General features: G+C 37.7%; 1 protein-coding gene and 1 pseudogene across 3 annotated transcripts in view; one reads left to right on the forward strand and one right to left on the reverse strand.

The window, feature by feature from the left end:
• Positions 1 to 4,610: 4,610 nt before the first annotated feature.
• Positions 4,611 to 7,653, reverse strand: LOC308648822 (myelin expression factor 2-like). Of its 2 annotated transcripts, XM_081293867.1 has the most exons (2): positions 6,541 to 7,653; positions 4,611 to 6,489 (listed from the first exon to the last, which is right to left on the reverse strand). In XM_081293867.1, the coding sequence occupies exons 1-2, from the start codon at positions 7,625 to 7,627 to the stop codon at positions 5,825 to 5,827; spliced, it is 1,752 nt and encodes a 583-aa protein (XP_081149993.1). In that variant the 5' UTR covers positions 7,628 to 7,653; the 3' UTR covers positions 4,611 to 5,824. The 2 variants fall into 2 exon arrangements, with proteins under 2 accessions (XP_081149993.1, XP_081149992.1); XM_081293866.1 differs by having other exon boundaries at positions 4,611 to 7,653.
• A 3,619-nt stretch (positions 7,654 to 11,272) lies between these two features.
• LOC308649351 (serine palmitoyltransferase 1-like) overlaps positions 11,273 to 21,936 on the forward strand; it is a 42,784-nt pseudogene continuing 32,120 nt past the window's right edge. The window contains exons 1-3 of the transcript in view: positions 11,273 to 12,067; positions 13,239 to 13,346; positions 14,241 to 14,335. The product of the transcript in view is annotated as a serine palmitoyltransferase 1-like (transcript). The remainder of the gene's footprint in view (positions 12,068 to 13,238; positions 13,347 to 14,240; positions 14,336 to 21,936) is intronic.

Raw genomic sequence — 21,936 nt, forward strand, 5'->3', positions numbered from 1 at the left:
ATAGTAAACATCTAGTACTCTAAAATGTAGGTTCTGCATATAGAACCTGAGACCAGAAAAAGTCAGGATCCCTTCAGAAGTGAATCTCAAATCAAAGCTAGTTGGGGCCATGGGAATCTGTACCTCATCCCCACTCCCATTCCTGCAGGACAGGAGTCCATAGGACAGAAGTCAAAGTGAAACCCCTGGGTGTTTAGCCAGGCTGTACCCAGATTTGTGGGGTGTTTTTGTTATTGACCCTGTGTTGAAGCTGCCCTTTCCTCCTGTGCAGTCTACTTCCTTTGGCACTTTTGCCCATTTACTAGTCTTCAGCGCCCTCTAGGGTGGGGTCTGTCCTCTGAGCCACTAGAGCAGCACTGTCTGATATAAATATAATGCCACCTGTGGTATTAAAAATGTTCTAGTAGGGCTGGGGTCGTGGCTCAGTGGTGGAGCGCTTGCCTCACACATGTGAGGCACTGGGTTCAATCCTCAGCACCACATAAAAGTAAATAAATAAAATAAAGGTTTGTTTTCATCTGCACTAAAAACATTTTTAAAATGTTCTAGTAACCATCTTTTAAAAATAAGTAAGTCAAATGAATTTTAATAATGTATTTTATTAAGTCTAGCATATATTTTCAATAAGTAATGGATATAAAAGTTACTGAGATTTTTTCTCCACAGTAATTCTTTGAAAACTGTTGTATATTTTATAGTTATAGCACATTTCAATTTGGACTAGCTAGATTCTAAGGGCTCAAGGGTCATAGGTGGCTAGTGGCTACTGGATTCCACTGTGTGACACTAGTGTGAGTCACTGCCATGCTGAGCCTTCCTTCACCCAGTGCCATTTGGCTTTCCATATCTTCAAAGCCAAGTTTCCAAGGTTCCCAAAGTGCTAATAAAATAACCTGATAGAAACTCTTGTGACTGGATGGTAATAAGAGAGAATTAAAGGTCCTCTATACTTTTTCTCCCTTTGTTAACCTTTGTTATTTTGCTCTAGCTTCCACATAGGAGAGAGAAAACTTTGACCCTTGACTTTCTGAATCTGGCTTATTTCACTTAGCATTAGGTTATCCAGTTTTATCCATTTACCAGCAAATGTTATAATTTCATTCTTGTGTGTGTGTACACGTGTGTGTGTGTGTGTGTTTGTGTGTAAAATCATTCATATATATGTATGTGTATACATACACATGTAACATATATGCCAAGTCTTTATATTGAGTAATCTGGGAATAAAATTATAGTAGTAATGTTCTTGAATAGGTTGAGAAATCAGTTATTAAAGATAATAAAATTACTATTATACCAAATAGAAATTGAAAAGGAGAAGAGAAAAATGACAAAGAAAATAAAAAGAAAGAGTAAAGATAGAATGAATAAGTAATGCAAATTACAATAGAAACATCAGGGAAAAACTGGAAGGTATTTGAGGTAGAAGTAGGCAATGCAAGAAGGAAAAGAGAAGCTATGAGTAGCAAATGTCAACCTGAGCTAGGAAAACAAAAATAGAATGATCCCAGTAAATGCTTTAAAATATCAGAAGAAATAAATCAAATATGTTGAGTACTCCAATGTCAAATAATAGAACATCTGTGGATTCAATATGAAGAGTATTATCTGTAAGATCACTGCATGTGATAAGTCATGGCAAGGTAGGGAGATTTTTAAATGATTCTTTCTTATTTGTATTTCATCAGGATTTAGAAACTTTAAAAAATGTCCACTACTTCTCAACTTTATTTCTAGGTTTCCTTGGGTATGGAGGTAGTGATTACATAAGCTCCCAAATCTGATAGAATTGTAGGAGAACCCCCTAGTCCCTATCTTTGGTGTCATGCACCTACTAGCTTTCTCCTGGGTCAGAGGAGACGGTCGCTAATTGTGACTTAGTAACCAGGTTATTCCCTGCTAAGGTTGTTTTCTTAGATGTCCTCCTGAAGAAAACCTCCTTGTAGCATCCAGTATTGTCAAATCCAATTTGGAATCCCCTATGTATATTTTGGAGTGTGTGGGGTTTGGTGGTCTAAGGTAGAGATCTGGCTGATGTGCTGCTGGTTGACCTGCTGAGTGATATAGGGCTATCACCCCTTCTGAAGTGCAGAAGTTGTAGGTCAGTGGGCTTGTATCTGGATTGTGGATGGTGTCCCTGTGATTTTCATCTGTAAGTCCCTTTATGAGGTGTATTGCCATTGTGTCTGCATGAGGTTCTTTGCTGGCTGCTGGAAGTTATCTTGAGAACATGCCTTCTATGAGTTCATGAATCTAATTAAGAATTAAGTTAACTGGATGCTCTAGAATTCACAGCTATGGATGCTCCTAGAAGTACTGAGACACAAAAGCTACTTCTCTGGTTGCTATAGTTTTCCTCAGCAGCCAGTGTTTATTAGCCCTGAGGAGATCTGAGTTGGCATGGTTGGAGGGTGCTGAGTCTGCTGACTATTTCTATTGGGTGTGACAATGCAGGGTGCACAGCTCAGGGCTGTCACTGTCTGCTGTGGGATGCTTAGCACCTGCTCCTTTCTGCAGGGGCTTCTTTATAATGGCAGAGAGCTTGTTGGCTGTCTTCAACTGTAAGGCCTATAAATGTGGGCTCTCTGTGAGAAATCTGTGGCCCCAAAGCCTCCATCCTGGCTGCTGCAGATCAGTGGGTTACTGTTCCTGTGACTGGGGTAGAATTTCAGTTGGCCTGCCTTTGTCTGAACTCCTAAGGCTGGCAACTGGGAGCATCACCTTCCGTCCACGTGGGCTTCTTTGTAGCAAACAAAGTGCTTGGTGGCTGTCTGACAGTGTGGGGTCTGTGATGTCCATTCTCTTTGGGCAGTTTGTGGAATAGAAACCTCCACACTGGTTGCTGCAGATCACCAGGATTTTACCCATCACTGTGATGGAAGTGGAGTGTCAATTGGCCCATCTTTTCCTGAGGTCCTGCAGAAGCTGTGGGGTGCTCTGTACTGGGGTTAACACTACCCAGGAATGATTTATTCTTGGGTCAATTCCATCCCATTCCTCTTGTCCTAGGGGAGGGGGAGGGGGTTTTACTAACCTTCAGCTAGCAGCTATACCTCTGTAAGTTTCTTCCAATGAGATTACTGAAATAACCTGTTTCTAAGCAGTTTCCTCTGGTTTTATTTATCACTACAGGTGGGGAGAAGATTTATTGCTTTAATTTCTTCATAGGAGACTAGCTAGCTGTGGATTCTACTGAATGGATGTCCTGTTTGGTATAGTTTTCAGCCTACAATTTGGGTTAAACTGTGTGATCTTCTTCACCTTATATGCAGCTCCTGTCCTGTTTTAACTTGATCTGCCTTTTTTAAAGCAAATCTTGTTAAGGAAGTAAAATTACAGGCAATTTTCCCCCTCTCCTTCTATGTTACCCTTTCCCATTCAACAGACCTGGTCAGAGATTGGAGTCAAGGATTTCTGTCCTTATTTTCTGGTTCATTAAAAAATTCAATTCCCCATAAGTCTCAAACTGTCCCATATTGAGTTTTATGGTGTTTGCTCTGTCACTCAGCTGTCTGGTCAGCTGTTCTTTCTCTGCTTTGTTTCTGGCCATGGAGGAATTGAGTGTTGCTCTCCAGGTTCACTCTGTCATAAATTCCTCTCCTTGACAAAATTTATTCCTAGACATTGTACTATATTTTTGCAGCTGTCAAAAATGGGATTTCATTCTTGGTTTCTCTCTGAGCATTCTCATGATTGGTGTACAAAAGAGATACTTATTTTGGTGTGTTGATTTTGTGTACTGCAACTTTATTGAATTCATTTATCAGTTCCAGTGGTGTTCTAGTGGAATAGTTTATTTTTTTAAATATATAGAATCATATCTTTTACTATGAGGAATAATTTGACATTATGTCTTTCTATTTCTATTGTCTCTTGCCTGATTACTCTGGCTAAGATTTCCAGTACTAAACTGAGTAAGAGTGGCAGAAGTGGAAATAGTTGTCGTACTACAGGTTTTAGAGGAACAGTTTTCAGTTTATCCCTATTCAATGTTAAGTTGACTAGTGAGTTTGCCATATATACCCTCTATTATATTGAAATATATTGCTTCTATACCTACTTTGGTACAATTTTTATCCTAAAGGGATGTTGAACTTTTAGCAAATGCTTTTTCTGCATCTACTTAGATATTCACATGATTTTTGTCCTTCCATTTGTTGATAATGGTGTATTACATTTATTGAATTGAGTTGCAAATAGGTGCTTTAGTTGTGCTTTGTGAAAGGTGTTGAACCATTCTTGCATCCCTCAGATAAATTCCAATTAATCATGGTCAATAATCTTTTTTCAATGCTGTTGGGTTCCATTTGCTGGTATTTTATTGAGTATTTTATTTTGCATACATATCCATTAAATATATGGATCTAAAGTATTCTTTTGTGTGTGTGTGTGTGTGTGTGTGTGTGTGTCCTTGTTTAAGTATAGAGTAATACAAAGAGTTTGGTACAGTTCCTATCTTATCCATTTTTTTGGAATATTTTGAGAAGAATTACAATTAATTCTTTTTTTTTAATGTGAAAAATATTTATTTCTTCAGTAACATACTTTTGAAGAAAAAAAAATTGACTCAAGGGACAAGTTTATTATAACATAGCAAATTAATTTCATTCAATCTAATTCCCCAAATGATTAAATGAATTGTGCATTAAATGGTAATTAACTAAATTAAAATGAAAAGCAACGAGTAAGCTACATATCTTATTGAAAATGGTTTAATAAATAAAGATAATCATTATTAAATAAATGTTAAACTTAAATACTAACCCAAGAAAAATTTAAAAATACAAATTCAATAAGACTTGCTCTAACAATTTTCCAAAACTACCAACAACAAAAAAGTATCCAGTGTTTTTTTCTTATGAAGATTATTAATAAAACAGTATTATATGCACATTTTAACAACATGCTTTTCTTTTGCAGGTAAAGGAGACATGGCTATGTCTAACATTGTAGGATCCAATGTGTTTGATATGCTATGCCTAGGTGTTCCCTGGCTTATTAAAACTGCTTTTATAAATGAATCAGCTCCTGTAGAAGTAAACAGCAAAGGACTCACTTACATAACCATTTCTCTTAACATTTCCATTATTTTTCTTTTTTTAGCAGTTCACTTTAATGGTTGGAAATTAGACAGAAGGTTGGGAGCTGTCTGCCTGTTATTATACATTGGGCTTGCTTCATTATCAGTTCTATATGAACTTGGAATTATTGGAAATAATAAAATAAGGGGCTGTGGAGATTGATTATTCTTAATAGTGTTAATGTGGAAAATGTGAATGGTGGGGGTGGTAGAGAAGGAAAAACCCATTTCTTCATTTAAGTCAAATAAAAACATCCTAAATTTCAGAATCTAAAACTTACTTAATAGTAATTCTTTATCACCACAGAAAAGCAATTTAAAACCAACCAAAATCACATCCTAATTTGTCTGAGCCCTTTCTTTTCATGAACAATTACATATTATAAAACACAAGTTATGAAAAAACCATTTATCATTTACCTTACAATAAGTTGATAAAGGCTGGGGAAACTAGAACAAACACTACTATGTCATACTGAAAACAACAAGAAAATGGCTTATTTCATTAAAAACAGTATAACCATTCATTTAAACTGAATGACCAGACTTGCTGTCTTTAGGAAACCCAAACTTGAGATTAACAAAAATCACAGTATATTTTTAACATTATACTGTTAAAAGCTGGTGGGAATTTTAAAAGTTCATTTTTACAGCTTTTGTAAGCATACAGTATTACTAAAAAAATGACTTTTACTAGTAGATTCAGCAAAACAGATGAAGGAATGTTCCAACCGTGGTTTGAAATTATGCATTACGATCCAAGCGAACATCAATTTCTCTACCACTGATTTTTATGCCATTCATTATTCTGCAGGCTTTTTCAGCTGATTCTGGGGAGTCAAATCTGACCGTTCCACAACCTTTTGACTTTCCATTCTCCATTTTTATTTCTGCAAACATTACATGACCACACTGACTGAATTTCTCTTTGAGTTTCTGCCAAGTCAAGTCAAAAGGCAGATTTCTGACAAATATCTGGTTGCCTTTGGAGCCTATTCTGTCTCTCATTCCGCTTCCCATTGGCCCCGATAAAAATCCTCGATCCATATCGATGCTCCTTTCCAGTATAGCTCCTATACCTGGTCCCATTCTATCAAAGCTGGAACTCATGCGGTCTAGTCCCATCCCCATTCCTCCAGTCACACTGTTCATGCCACCCATTCCACCACTTATTCCAGATCCTACTGGACCCATGTTAGAAGCTCCTATTCTTCCTGCAAACCCTCCAATCATTGCACTGCCAAGTCTACCAAAGGAATCTCCAAAGCCCCGATTTATTCCAATATCACCACGTCCAAAATCTCGCTCCATGCTACTAGTCATCGCGCCACGGTATAGCTCTCCCATTCGGCCAACTCCACCAAATCCTCCCATGCTATTCATTGCTTCCAGACCACCAAACCCAATTCCTCCTCCAATTCTATTCATTCCTCCAAAACCTGGACCATCCATTCCCATACCACTTGGACCTAAATTTCCCATTACACCACCTATGTTCAATTGGCTAGCACTAATAGGCTGTCCACCTGGACCAAGTCCCATTCCAATACCTCCAAGACCACGTGGTAATTGTGGTGTTTTACTATCATGTGAACGGTAGTCTTCATGAGGGACAGACTTGTCATCCATTTTCACATGCATAGGTCTATCAAATAAAAACTGCCCATCGAACATAGAAATTGCTTGAACTGCTTCAATTGCTTGCTCAAAAGTGACAGTGCCCATTCCTCTGCTCTTTCCATCTTTGTCTTCTTTAATATCTGCCCGCTTTACAGTTCCAGCTATGCTGAACACTTCCTTTAGCTTCTTCCAACCAACTTTGAAGTCAAGATTAGCAACAAAAATTGTAGAACCAAGTCTACCAGCCTGCAAATTACTGATAACCTCAGGAGGAATGTTTGGATTATTGAGAATGGAAGGTGGTAAATTCATCAACCCCGATCCCATATCAGGGACATGTCCTCCTGGAAATGATCCTCCTGTTCGTTGCAATGCCCTACGAGCATTTTCTCCGTCAGGATCCTCTTTAATATTAAGGGGTCTTCCACTAAGATCATATTTGTTCATAGTTTCTAGTGCTTTCTTTACAAATTCTTCATCTTTGAATTCAACAACACCACAACCCCTTGATTTTCCTTCCGCATCCTTAAAGAGCTCCACGTATGTAACCTCACCAACTTTTTCTCTCATTAGATCTTTAATAGCTAGCCATTTCATGTCATACGGGATGTTGCTAATGAAAACTCTGTTACGATTTGGACCCTTCTTTTCTCCAGTGCCCAAATTCTTGTCTTTTGAATAAAGATGAAATCTATTGGCCTTCTTATTTCCTGAAGATTTTTCTTTTAAGTCAGATTTTTCTTCTTTCACTGATTCATCATTCTCCATTTTAACGCCATTGGAGCTACTGCTGTGCTGCGGAGGCTGCTTCTCCGGCTCCGGGGGGAGCGATTCTCGCCGCGATTCGCCCTGAGACTCTGCGGGCAGCTGATGAGGGCTGTCGTCGCCAGCGGCCCCGACCACCTCGGGCTCGTCAGCGTCCGCCATCCCGCCGCCGCTGGCTCCGCCTCGGCCGCCTGCGCTGAGGGGCTCCGAGCGCGACAATGGCGGCGGCCGGGCCAATTAATTCTTCTTTAAATGTTTTATAGAATTCAGTCAAAAAGCCATCACATCTTGGACTTTTCTTTGATGGGAGATTTTAAATCACTGTTTTGATCTCATTACTCATTATTGGTCTGTTCAGATTTTCTATTTCTTCTTGATGCAATCATTTTAGGGAGCATATGTTTAGGAATTTGTTCATTTCTTTCAGGTTTTCCAGTTTTCTAGCATCCGATTATTGATAGTAGTTTTTTTTTATGATCAATTTATTTCATGGAATCAGTTGTAAGATCTCCTTTTTATACCTCTGATTTTATTTATTTGGGCTTTTCTTTTTCTTTCTTTATTGTTTTTGTTTACCTAGCTAAATAGTTGTCAATTTTATCTTTTTTTTAAAAAAGCAATGTTTGCTTCATTTATATTTTGTATAGTCTTTTAAATTTTTACTTTATTTCTGCTCTGATCTTTATTTTTCGTTTGAATAATTTTACATTTGGTTTGTTCTTTTATAAGTACTTGAGGTGTATCATTAGGGTGTTTATTTGAAATCTTTCTATTTTCTGTTGTTTTCATTTATTATTATAAGTTTCCCTCTTAGTACTACTTTTGTTGTAGTACACAAATTTTTATGTTTTCATTTCAAGAATTTTTTTTTTCATTTTTACTCTCTTCAATGCCCCATTGGTTATTTAGGAGTATGTTGTTGAATTTTGATTTAATTGAATTTTTCCCGTTGTACTTGTCTATTTCTAGTTTTATTCCATTTAGCCCTTGGAAAATATATGACAGAATTTCAATTTTTAAAATACTTTTTAAGACCAGCATATGATTTAACCTGGAGGTTTTTTTCCATTTGCTGATGAGAAGTATATGTATATTGCTGTATTGGATGGGATGTTCTGTAACTGTTTTTCAGGTCAAAGTCATTTAAAATATGGTTTAGTTCTGATGTATCTTTACTAATTCTCTGTATGAATGGCTTGGTTATTGAGGAAAGTGGGATATTTATTTCAACAATTATTATGGTATTGAAATCTGTCTCTCTCTTTAGATGTAATAATATTATACTTATGATAATCATCTCTTCTTGCTGAATTTATTCTTTTAATATATAATGACTTTCTTCATATTTTTTTATAATTTTTGATTTAATTTTTCTTCTATTTGATATGATTTGAGCTGTTATTGCTTGCTTTTGATTTTTGCAGAATATCTTTCTTCAAACCTTCCTTTTTAGTCTGTTGTGTGTATCTTATTTAGTGAAGTAAAGTGAACTTCTTTTAGGGGACATATAATTGGAACTTGCTTTTTTAATCCCTTGACCAACCTTTTTTTGACTGGAGAATTTAATCCATTCATATTCAAAATTATTATCAATATGGTGTGAACTTACTCTGTCATTTTGTTGCTTTCTGACATTTTTACATATCCTTTCTTCCTTTCCACCTCTGGAAAATTTCCTCCGTTTTTCCTTACCTGAGAAGTGTTTTATTTCACTTCATTTCTGAAGAATAGTATTGTGGGACATAGTATTCTTAGTTTTCAGGGTTTTTTTTATCCTTCAGGACTTTGAAGATGTCATCATGTTGTCTTATGGCCTACACGATTTCTGCCAAGAAATCTGCCTTTATTCTAACCAGGATTTCTTTATATGTGACTTGACACAATTTTCTTCCTGTTTTTTTATTTTCTCTTTGGCTGGTACTTTTGAAAGTCTGACTATAATGTTCCTTTAAAAATGTCTTCTAGGGTTGAGTTTAGTTGATGTCCTTTGAGCTTTTTGATTCCTGATGTCCATATCCCTTTGAAAATGTGGGATTTTTTGCTATTAGTTCAATTAAAGGTGGTTTTGATTCATTTTTTCCTTTTTTTCTTATTCTACAACTCATATAATATGAATACTTTTTCACTAATAGTGTTCTATATATCTTCTTGACTTTCTTCATACCTTTTATTTTTCTTTATTTTTTAAAAAAGTATTACTTTTTCTTCCTTTGTTTTAGTAGGCTTTCTAAAATACCTGTCCTCAAGTTAGTAAATTCTTTCTTCTGCTGGATCTAGTTTGCCGAAGAAGCTCTCAATTACATTCTTTATTTCACTGATAGAAATTTTCATTTCCAAGTTTTCTGATTGATTTTTTTCAATGATTTCTCTCACTTTGTTAATATTCATGACATTCGTATCATGCATCGTTTCTTCTCATTTTATTGTATTATCTGTATTCTCCTGTTTTTTGTGTTTCCTTAAGATCATTGCTTTAAATTCTTTGCTGGAATTCCATAGATTTACTTTAAATTGGTATGTATTTCTGAAGAACTGTGTTCCATTGGAAGTGGCATGCTTCCTTGCTTTTTCATGTTTCTTGGGCCCCTACTTGATGTCTGTGTATCTTGTGTAACAGGTGCTTCTTCCTGTTTTATTTAGTAGCTTTCATAGGAATAATATTTTTTCGTTTATGTGTGATATAGGTTGTCAGTTGAATTGGGGCTTCGGTTTTGCTCTATGTACGCTCAGAATTATAAACTTCAGCTGTAATCAATTTCAGAAATGTCTTTGAGCCCCTCAACAGTCTAGGCTACAGCAATTCTTAAAGATAATGGTGCAAATTTGCAATGGATTTGGGTTTCCTGTAGTGTGTGTCATCAGGCTTCACTGAGTCTAGTTTTGATGGGGTAGGATCTTGTGATAGTGGCGACTGTAGTTCCATGGTTGTAGGAGGCAGAGAGAACCATCCAGTCACTGGAGGTGTGCAACACTGGCAGCATTAGTGCTGGAGTCATGCAACATGAAAGAGACTTTCCTAAAGACCTTGGGATGGTACAGGCTATCCCTGGACTTGAGGTATGGAAGCTGCAGGTTTGTAGCCACAGGGAATGGAAAGGATCTTTTCCAGGTACTGCAGTATTAGCATGGGCGATACCAGTATGTCTGGCACCAGAAATTGTTATCCCAGGACTTTGGATTCAAAGGAGATGTTGAGCACAGGTGACACCAAGGATTTTGGCATCATTATCTATAGACTCAAAATCATGGGATTTGAAAGGCACCATTCCTAGGCCCATATGGTAAGTGTGGGTCCTTCTGGGGCCAGTGATACTGGAGCTCTAGGACATGAATGATGCTGCCCCAAGGTCTGGTGGAAAAATTGCTGCTGGTGGTCGCAGTTTCAGTCTGGAGCTGCAGAACATGAATGGGACCATTCCCACTCCCACAGGGCAATTGTGGACAGTACTGTTATTTCTAAACTCAATAGCCTTGGTCCCATATCTTCAGAATGCATAATGGCCTGTCTTATGCTATGAGGTATACATAGGCCTTAGTCTCCTTACAGCATCAGAGGTTTGCTACAGGATTCTAATGCAGGATAGAGTCTAAGACTGACTGTTGTAGAACATTGGGTTGTGGGGCTTGTGGCACGTGTTGGAGCCCATGGAGAGCTTCATCTTTAGGTGAAAGCATTGGTTAGACCACAGAAAGCTTCTCAAGCTGGATTTAAGTGAGTACTATGGAATTCTGCAGTTAGAATTACAGGTTTGCTGCAATAATGGGTTACTGATACCTTCTGATTTCTGGGGTTTTTCAAAAACGAGGATGCATTCCCGAAAGACTCAGGTAGTTGAGGAGTGGAGAATTATGCGGCGACCTCTCTGTGTGGCACCCACTGCAGGCTCACACGGAGGCAGAAACCGGTCCGCCCTCCGTCCGCCCACGCCCGGGCAAGCTCCTCCCCCTCCAGGCCCCTCCCCTCCAGCCAGAGGCCCTTCTCCCTCCGCCCCCGCCCCACCCCTCCCTTTCGCTCCCGCAGGCCTCCTTCGGCTCAGTGCGCCGGCGCCAGGAGGTGCTGGGCATCAAGACGTCACTAGGCCGCGCCGCGCGCTCTTTGACGTCCGGGTGACCCGCCTTCCGGAAGGAAGCTCCGGGGCCGACCATGGCGACCGCCGCCGAGCAGTGGGTCCTGGTGGAGATGGTGCAGGCTCTCTACTGAGGTGGGCTCCGAGGGCCGGGAGGCCCACGAAACCCCGGCCCTGGGGAGGGTGGCGCGGTGCGTGTGGACTTGCGGTCGGAGGCCTCGGCTGGGCCGACCCGGTCCCGCCCGACTCTGCGTTCCTGGCTGAGAGGACTCTGGAGCTCCCCGTCCCGGCGGCCGAGCGTGGGCTGTGGGCAGGGACCCGCCGGGCCCGGACGGAAGGTTTTGATTTGAGCCGCAGTTTTCCGGCTCCTCGGGGCGCGGGAAAGGAGCAGGGGGCCGAGGGAAACGGCGGGCCCGGGAAAACCAGAGTGGGACGGAGGGGTGACCGGTGTGGGCGCGAGTGCCGTGGGCCAGCGCGGTCCGGGGCCGGGGAAGGAGGCGCCGGAGAAGGCGGAGCGCCCGCTCGGAAGAGCCCTGTGAGACTGGAGCCTGTCTTGACGGGGACGGGGCGGGGTGGGTGAGAAAAGAGGCTGCTGACTGAGGACTCAGGCCCATCAGCTCGATTGTCATCCCATGGTCCGTCTCGTCGACTTAGGTCTCTTAATAGATGTTAGGTAGAGAATGAGTTCCTCAAGGGCTGGCTGTTTGCGATGTGGAGATCATATGAAAGATGAGAATACCCGTTTCAGAGAATGTCCACTGAACAACTGGACGCTCTGCTGGGTCTCTCGGGTCTGTTCAGGGCAGTGATCACTAAGCACATGGAGCTCTGAACATTTCTTGAGGAGGAAAAGAAGTGGCATTTGTGAATTTTATTAATTCACTAGACTGATAGTTTCTCATTTAGAGTGATTTCTTTGTGGGATGGACTCTCTACCTGCTAAATTCTAGTCCTTGAGAAAACTAAAAGGATATTTAGACTTGTTACTGAATAAATTACGTTTCAGGGAGAATCAGCAATTTTTTAAAATTGTCTTGAAGAGACCAGTTCTTGTGGCCGGTTGCTTTGTCCTTTGTAATATTGGGGGAGGCTTCTATGGTATATCTAAAAAGAGAGTGTGAGTGTGTATATAGAGTGTATGTAGTTTTAAAATTATTTGTGCCGTGACTTCAAAGTTTATATGTGAATTTGCCAGCAGTTTTCCAGTCTCCAATTTCTGGTGTATTCATTTTTAAAATTGTATTGAATCATTGTCACTCAGTCTAATGCTTGAAAGTAATTTAGCTTACAATTCTAAATACTTTTTTGAAATGATTTTTCCAATAACAACGTGTTGGAGTACAGAACCCCATAACTAACCAATTGAGGATGTAATTAATATCTGAAATCTTCCACAGGAAAGTCAGCCTGGACTGAAAACATACAGTTAAGCAGAAGAACAGAGAGAGATTGTGGCAACTGGTTTCCACATCACTCTGTTAGCTTCTCTTGGAGTAGATCGATGGAGGTGATAGAAGGGTTATTAAACTGAAATATTTTGTTAGTCATTTCCTACCAGTAAAAATTGAAATTAACATGAAGGATCTGATAGTTTATACTGTTGTAAATATTGGGATTCTGTGTCAGATTTTTAAAATTTCATTTTCAGTCCTAAAGAGATTTGAAAAGCTGAAGCTTTCTATTTCACTTTTATGTTTTTCTTCTAGGCCCCTGCTTATCATCTTATTTTGGAAGGAATTCTGATACTCTGGATAATCAGACTTCTTTTCTCTAAAACTTACAAATTACAAGAACGATCTGATCTTACAGTCAAGGTAAGAAACATGTTTTGTTTTGTTATGATTGTAATTGCTACATCTCTCTCAAAAGGAATTGTGGTGCCTCAGCTCTACAGGATATGTTAAAATATCTTCTGAAACGTAAGGAAATTAAGACGAATGAAATGTCACCATAGGCAAAATATTGGGAAAGTTTGGGATAAAGTCAGTATCCAAAGTTATATTCCTGTATTTTCTGGGAGAAAGCAGTAGTCTGAAAAACTATTGTATTTTATAATAGTTTATATAAAGATTATGAGTTCCTTGAGAAAAGCTAAACTATTTCTGAACCCTGGGAAAGTTCTCCCTGAGGACTTTACAAAGGACATTTGGAGTTAGAATCCTACCTACGCCCATCTAAAATGGAATCTTGATGTGTTGTATATGGTAAGGGAGAAAAAAAAAATCCTGACCATAGAAATGAAATTTTCTTAAATATCAGTCATCCATAGAACCTTTAGCTTGTGATAAGGAAGGAATAAGGACAAAGTACATAAAATTCAGAAATGATTCTGTTTTCATTCTAGCCACAATAGCTATGTAGGTTATCTCTAATAGTGAATTCATTATGAATTTCCATTACAACCTATAGTTTGGTAGGGGAGAGTTTGTTTGTTTTTTGATATTGGTGGTTGTACCCAGGGGTATTTAACCATTGAGCCACATCCCTAGCCCTTTTTACTGTTTTATTTGAGGCAGAATCTCACTAAGTTACTAAGGGCCTCACTAAGTTGCTAAGGCTGGTCTTGGACTTACAGTCCTTCTGCCTCAGCCTCCAGAGTCACTAGGATTACAGGTGTGCACCACTGTGCCTGGCTACACCTGTAGCTTAGAGATTGCTGAAGACTGTGTGAAATGACAGTGCTGAGTTGTAACCCTTTTCTCCTGTAGGAACAGGAAGAATTGATCGAAGAATGGCAACCGGAACCTCTTGTTTCTCCTGTTTCAAAAGACCATCCTGCTCTCAACTATAACATTGTTTCAGGGTAAATTGGTTTTGCTATTTGAAGAACTTGAACTTGGTTTTCTCTGGTTATGTTTGCCAAAGTGCGTACTTTTTCAATAGATTCGTCTCTAGGTACCCATAGTTTTCCTTTGTATCATGAGTAGCATCTTTTTCCTATTCCTTTTCTTTTCTTTTTTTTTTTTAATTATTTTTTGTTCTGATTTGTTATATATGACAGCAGAATCCATTACAATGTATATTATACATATAGAGCACAAATTTTCATATCTCTGGTTGTATACAAACTATATTCACACCATTCCTGTCTTCATACATGTACTTAGAGTAATGATATCCATCTCATTCCATCATCTTTTCTACTCCCATGCCCCCCCCCCCTTTGCTCTATCTAGAATTTGTCTGATCCTCCCATGCTCCCTTACCTCCAACCCCATTCTGAATCAGCATCTTTATATCAGAGAAAACATTCAGCATTTGGTTTTTGGGGATTGGCTAACCTCACTTAGCATTATATTCTCCAGTTCTATCCATTTACCTGCAAATGCTGTGATTTTATTTTCTATTAATACTTAGTAGTACTCCATTGTATATATATATATATATATATACCACATTTTCTTTATCCATTCATCTACTGAAGGGCATCTAGGTTTCACAGTTTAGCTATTGTAAATTGTGCTGCTATAAACATTGATATGGCTATGTCCCTATAGTATGCTGTTTTTAATATTCAGTGCCATTCTGACTGGAGTGAGATGAAATCTTAAGATAGTTTTGATTTTCTTAATGCATTAGCTAACACTTAATATTCAGAGCTGAAAGAGTGCCTTTGTGTCCTGTACCTCTATTCAAATGAGCATGACTTCTCATAACTAGTCATTCATGTACATAATTTAAATTTTTTTTAATGAGGAAAACTGCAATCTACCATCCTACCTCACTCCAGATTTCTACTTTCTAGAAGGAATCACTTTCTATTTAGCTTTTTTCCCTTGTATTTACCTCTTTTTCCAAGGAACTTGCTTATGCTGTTATTTCATGTTTTGTTTTTTCTTTCATTCCCATGTTGTTATAGCCTCTAATTGTGAGAGAGAGAATGGCTTTATAAAAACAGATTGCTCCCCAAGCCTGTAGGAGCTCTTTTCCAGCCTTTGTGTGGATGAGAAAAAGGCAGCCTTCCTCTAGCAGGTGCGATAGTCAGCTGTGGGCCTTGGCTGTGGTGCGGTTCTCCAGGCGCCCTTAGCAGGACATCTGCTGCTCAGCTAACAGCAGCCACACGCCCCACCTCTCTGGCAGAGTTTAGTTATAAGGTGTCCTTCAATTTTTTAATGTCTACAATCGAATGACTACGGTAATATCATTCATTAATTAGGCCAGTGTTATGTGACTACATTTTCTTTTCCTACACTTCTGTTTTCCCTGGTGTCAGTCATTTTTCTTTGCTCATTTGTTTGGTTCTTTGTATTGTCTCTTCAGTTTCCTCTAGGTGTATAAATCTCCGTTTGGGATTTTCACACACATTAGTTATCTCTTGGGTTTATTTCCTTTTTTTCTTCCCAGAGTACTCTTACTCTGCTCCAGTCCTGATTGGTTGTTAAATGCAGCTGCTGCACACAGTGGCCTGGAATCTCAGGTCACCATTCTCTCAGGACTTACTTTCTTTCTCCTGCATTGTCTATTTGCTCTGTCTTGGTTTTCTCTCTTATATTAGTAGAATATAAATAGATTCCTGGGAAAGATCGATGTAGTATGAACTTTATATATTTTTAAGTTGCTTTTTATTTTGACTTTTCACATTGTACTGATTATTTTATCATTTTTTAGTGATTTGTTGAAACACCTCAATTTTTGTGATCCTTAGTATCCCTTCTTTTTTAGTATGCAGAATATTATGTAAATTGTTTGCAAAAACTACAAGAAAAAAAATTGAAGGATTTTTTTGTTGTTTATTGGTAAATTGTGTATTGCTTTTCAATTTTTTCAGTAACTATATTCAGTACTGACTTGACACAAAAATAAATAAATATTTTATCTTGATTTTATTCCTTTAAATAACAGCTTTATTTTGAAATAACTATGTAACATAAAATTTTTTATTTTGAAGTTTACATAATTAAGTGGTTTGGGAGGATAGTTGGTCTCTTTTGTTTGTTGGTTGTTTGTTTTGGTACTGGGAATTGAACCCAGGGGTACTCTACCATTGAGCTGTATCCTCAGCCCTTCTTATTATTTTTTTGCTTTGAGACAGAATCTTTCTAAGTTGCCCATGCTGACCTCAAACTTGTGATCCACCTACCTCAGCCTCCTGGGAGTAGCAGGGATTACCTGGCTCAATTAGGTGGTTTTTGTTTGTTTGTTTGTTTTTTTAACTTCATTCTTATTTATCTATGTGTGGTGATGAGGATGGGATCCAGGGCCTTGCACATGCAAGGCAAGCACTCTACTGCTGAGCCATAACTCCAGCCCCTGAATTAGGTGTTTTTTAATATATTAAAAGTTGTATAACCTTTAATTATATAACTAATATATTAAGAGTTATATAACTCTCACCACTTTCTAATTCCAGAACATTTTCATCACTTCCAAAAAAATATCCCAAACCTATTAGCAGTCGTGCTCCATTCCTTCCTATTCCTCTCCATATACCCAATCCTGGCAATCATTAATCCACTTGTATTATTTACCTATTCTGGATATTTCATATAAAATAAATCATACAATATGTAACATTTGGTGTCTTGCTCATTTTACTTGTGATCATCCTATTGTAGCATATATTAGTCATTTTTATGACTAATTACTGTTCCCTCATATGAATATATCACTTTATATATTCATCAGTATTGTGCTTTTAGTAGTGTGGCATTTTGACAATGTTAATTCCGCCTATCCAAGAACATGAGATATCTTTCCATCTTTTAAGGTCTTCAATTTCTTTAGTGGTCTGTAGCTTTCGTTGTAGAGGTCTTTCACCTCTTTTGTTCGAATGATTCCCAAGTATTTTTTTTTTAATGAGGCTATTGTGAATAAGATTGTTTATTCCTAATTTCCCTTTCAGTTGATTCATCACTGGTGTATAGGAACGCAACTGATTTATGGGTGTTAATTTTGTATCATGTTCTTTTGCTGAATTTGTTTAGGAGTTGTCAAAAGTTTTCTGGTGGAGTTTTTTGGGTCTTCTAAATATAGGATCTTCTTGTCAGCAAGTAAGAATAGTTTGAGCTCTTGTTTTCATACTCATACCCCTTTTATTTCATTCTTTTACCTAATTGCTCTGACTAGAGATTTGAAGACTGTTGAATAGAAGTGGTGAAAGAAAACATCCTCGTCTTGTTCCTGTTTTAGAGGGAATGCTTTCCGTTTTCTCTATTTAGAATGATGTTGGCCTTGAGTTTGTCATATATAGTTCTTGCAGTGTTGAGGTATGATCCTTTCATTCCTATTTTTTCTAGTGTTTTAATCATGAATAGATGCTGTGTTTTCTTAAATACTTTTTCTGCATCTATTGAGATAATTATGTGACTCTTGACTTTGAGTCTGTTGATGTGATGAATTATATTTATTGATTTCTGTGTGTTGAACCAACCTTGCATCCAAGGGAAAAACCCCACCTGGTCATGGTGCATTATTGTTTTAGTATATTTTTGTATGTGATTTACAGCTTTTTATTAAGAACTTTTATGTCTGCATTTATCAGGAATATTGGTCTGAAGTTTTCTTTCCATGATGTGTCTTTGTCTGATTTTGGTATCAAGGGTAATACATCGTCATAGAATGAGTTTGGAAGGATTCCCTCTTTTTCTATTTCATGGAGTAATTTGTAGGATTGGTGTTAGTTCTTCTTTTAAAGGTCTGGTAGAACTTGGCTGAGAATATTTTTGGTCCTGGTCCTTTCTTTGTTGGTAGGCTTTTGATGGTGTCTTCAGTTTCATTACTTGAAATTGATCTGTTTATATGTTCTATGTCCTCCTGATTTAATTTGGGTAGGACATGTATCTCTAGGAGTTTATTGATGTCTTCAAGATTTTCTATTTTATTGGAATGTAAATTTTCGAAGTAGTTTTGAATTGTTTGTAATTCAGTAGTGTCTGTTGTGATATTTCTTTTTCATCATGAATTTTAGTAATTTGAGTTTTTTCTCTCTTTCTCTTCATTAGCTTGGCTAAGGGTTTATCAATTTTATTTATTTTTTTCAAAGAACGAACTTTTTGTTTCATTGGTTATTTAAATTGTTTTTTGTTTATTTCTATTTCATTGATTTCTGCTCTGATTTTAATTATTTCCTGTCTTTGACTGCTTTTGGTGTTGATTTGTTCTTCTCCTAGGGCTTCGGGGTGTAATATTAGATTATTTATTTGATGACTTTCTGTTCTTTTAATAAATAAGCTCAATGCAATGAACTTTCCTCTTAGAACTAATTTTATAGTATCTTAGAGATTTTGATGTTATGTCGCTATTCTTATTTACCTCTAAGAATTTTTTTTTATTTAATCCTTGATCTTATCTCCAGGTGTTGAAGTAGCTTCTATTTTTTATTATATTATTGATTTCTAATTTCTTTCTATTATGATCTGATAGAATGCAAGGTATTAAGAGTTTCTTTGTGGCCTAAGATATGGTCTGTTTTAGAGAAGGATATTTGTTGCTGTTGAGAAGAAAGTATATTCAGGCATGATGGATGAAATATTCTGTGTCTTTTAAGTCTAAATGATTTATTGTATTTTTTAGTTCCTCACCTTCTTTATTTAGTTTTTGTATGGAGATTCTATCTGGTGATGAGAGAAGCATGTTAAAATCACCCAGTATTATTCTGTTGTGATCTGTTTGATTCTTGAAATTGAGAAGGGTTTGTTTGATATATGTAGGTGCTCCACTGTTTGGGGGAAAAATATGTACAGTTGTTATGTCTTGATATATAATTCCTTAAACAGTATGAAATGATGTTCTTGATCCATTCTGATTAACTTCTGTTTAAAGATCACTTTCCTGATAATTAGGATGAAAAGCCTTGCTTATTTAGATGATGCATGTGCATGATGTTTATCTTAAATTTGTGGATGTCTTTGCCTAAGAGCTGAGTCTCTTTGAGACAGCATGTGGTTAGGTCTTGTTTTTAATTCAGTCTGCCAGTCTATCTTTTGATTGATGAGTTTAGACCATTTACAGTCAACATTATTATTATTTTTAAATTAAAAATAAAAATATTAATAATAAAACTGAAATATACTAATCAAACATCTTAATAGTGATCAATGAAAAATAACTGGCTTCCAAAATGCTAGAAGTGAGGAGAAAAAAATGAATATGTATAGGTCTCCATGAGCCATTCAGGTCACAATTAAACAGAAAAGAAAAAAAAAATTTTAAATCTTGATCAAAAGTTAAAGAATTGCTTCCTTTGGAGTTCATATATTTCTCACCTTCCCTTCTCAGCAGTGTTAGTGTCTGGAGTGTGATGCCTGCTTCGCCCTCAGGGTGGGGTTGCTAGTATATAAGAGGAAATCCCATAGACAGAATCCTGGAGGGGGAGTTTAGGCTTAGGAAGTCTCTAGGTTGTTGTTGAGTGGTGACTGATATGAAGATTTTAAATCTGTGTACCACTAGGGCCCTGCATTTGCTGGTCCACACTGGAAGACTAGACCCGGGGAATCTCCCCTGGGTTCTCCTGGTGCAGTGGAGAAGCTAATTCTTAAGTCCACTCCATCACCTGCAGACTCCACATTTCCTCATGTCTTCAGTCCCCAAACTCAGTCTCTCACATCCCACCCCTACCTTTTCGAATTCCTGGCCAGGTGCTAGTTTCCACGATCAGTATTCTCCACTGTAAACCCCTCTCCACATTTGATTTTCTTCTGGTCAGTTAGGCACACTCTGAGTTGTGCAGTGGGTTACCAGGCTTGTATTTCAGGCTAAACTCAGGTTTGCCAGGAATTAACCTTTCCAGCTGCTAAGCTCCGCAACTTCAAAATGGTTCCTTTCCTATCTTCCACAGGCTGCTGGGAGAGAGGTGGTTTCTTTACTGCACAATGATGTTGTTCAGCAGCCTTTTGGTTTAGTCAGGCAATGTATTTGATCTCTGATCTCTCCATACTCAGACACACCTCAGGCATCCTAAAAACGTGGTTTCCTTTATTCCCTTTTCTTTCCATGTTGCTTATGGAGGTGTCTCCAGCTGTTGCAGCTGTGGTGGCACTGGGGATTTCTTCCTTATTTTATTACATCCAACCTCCTGGATCCCCAATCTACTTTGGGTGTCCAGAATTAAAGCCCAGTATAGTCTCCCTTTTAAAAATTCTTTGTCGCCCATCTTTCTAAGAAGTTGCCTGTTTTCCTGGTTTCACACCATGGAGCAGCCAGGAAAGTGTCCTAGCAACTCTGTCTCTTCTGCCATCTTGAAAAATGGATTAGCCTCATCATGTCTTTTACCTATTTTTTTCTGCTGGATTCCCAGTCTTCTTTTATGTAGCAGAAGTTATACATGCATTTTAGATTTTAATCATTAGTTTTTTGATGTAGTACTCTATTGCATTGATTTTAAGACGTTTTGGGTTTTTTCCCCTATTTTGAGATCTCTGAAGTAGGAATGAATTATCAGTTGCTGAGAGTCATTGATGAGTCATTGTTGGCTAGAGATATTGTGTTTGTCATTGCCTATGTACTGATGAACTTGGTCTTGGCTCTCCCTACTGTCAGTGCTACTATAAAGTCACATGCACTGCTGGTCAGTAAGGCAACGTATGGCTGGAGAAATAGCCTGACCACACTGAGCAGATGAAGAGAGGATGCTGTGACTAAAACATGGCTTGAATATCAGTTTGTCAGACTACCTGTTGCCTTTGGACAGTGACAACTTACTTTATAGAAACGTGTAATTTGATTGGGGGAAAGATGAAACTGTGAGACTGTTCCAGTAGGAAAATTTTAGCATCAAAACTTGAGAATGAAAGACAATAACAATAATAGGTAGTCTAGGGGTGCTTTAAAAATGCTAAAATACACTTGACAGCACAAGGAGGATATTGCTGAATACCCAGCATACTGATGATTCCGCAGAAGAGAAAGACAACTGGATAAAGAGGTTTAGGTATATTTTGATGTATCTATTATATTTTCCTTTCCGTAAGTATAAAAGCAGTATGACAAAGATCTGTATCTAAGAATGACTAATAAACCTTTTTGTTAAATATAAACTAAATAGGTCTACATGACAAAAATATATTCTTTCATTTTAATCGACATTGTTTTTCTTCCATAGTGATAGATAAAATATAATTGATGACCTCTTAGATTCAGTATAATATAATAAATCTCTATCACCTGTTACTTTGGTATCACGAAAACAAATTCCTTAATTTTGACTTGGTCAAATGCATCCAGTGTGGCATTGTTTTGTTATTTGGAGGCTTTTATGTACTTAAAGAAGTCAATTCCAAAGTCACAAGATATTTTTAAAAAGCTAACAGGATCTTTTTAAAAATATTTTTCACGTTCTTGTACTGGTAGTTTAACTTTGCCCAAATAGAGAAATTTATGTGTAACCTAGTAATTTGTGGGGCACCTGCTCTCATTTTCAAGTATTTTTATGTATACAATTTCCTGCATTCCGTGTTCTTATGTCTC

Source organism: Spermophilus citellus (assembly GCF_964194105.1).
Source record: "Spermophilus citellus genome assembly, chromosome: 5".
NCBI lineage: Eukaryota > Metazoa > Chordata > Mammalia > Rodentia > Sciuridae > Spermophilus > Spermophilus citellus.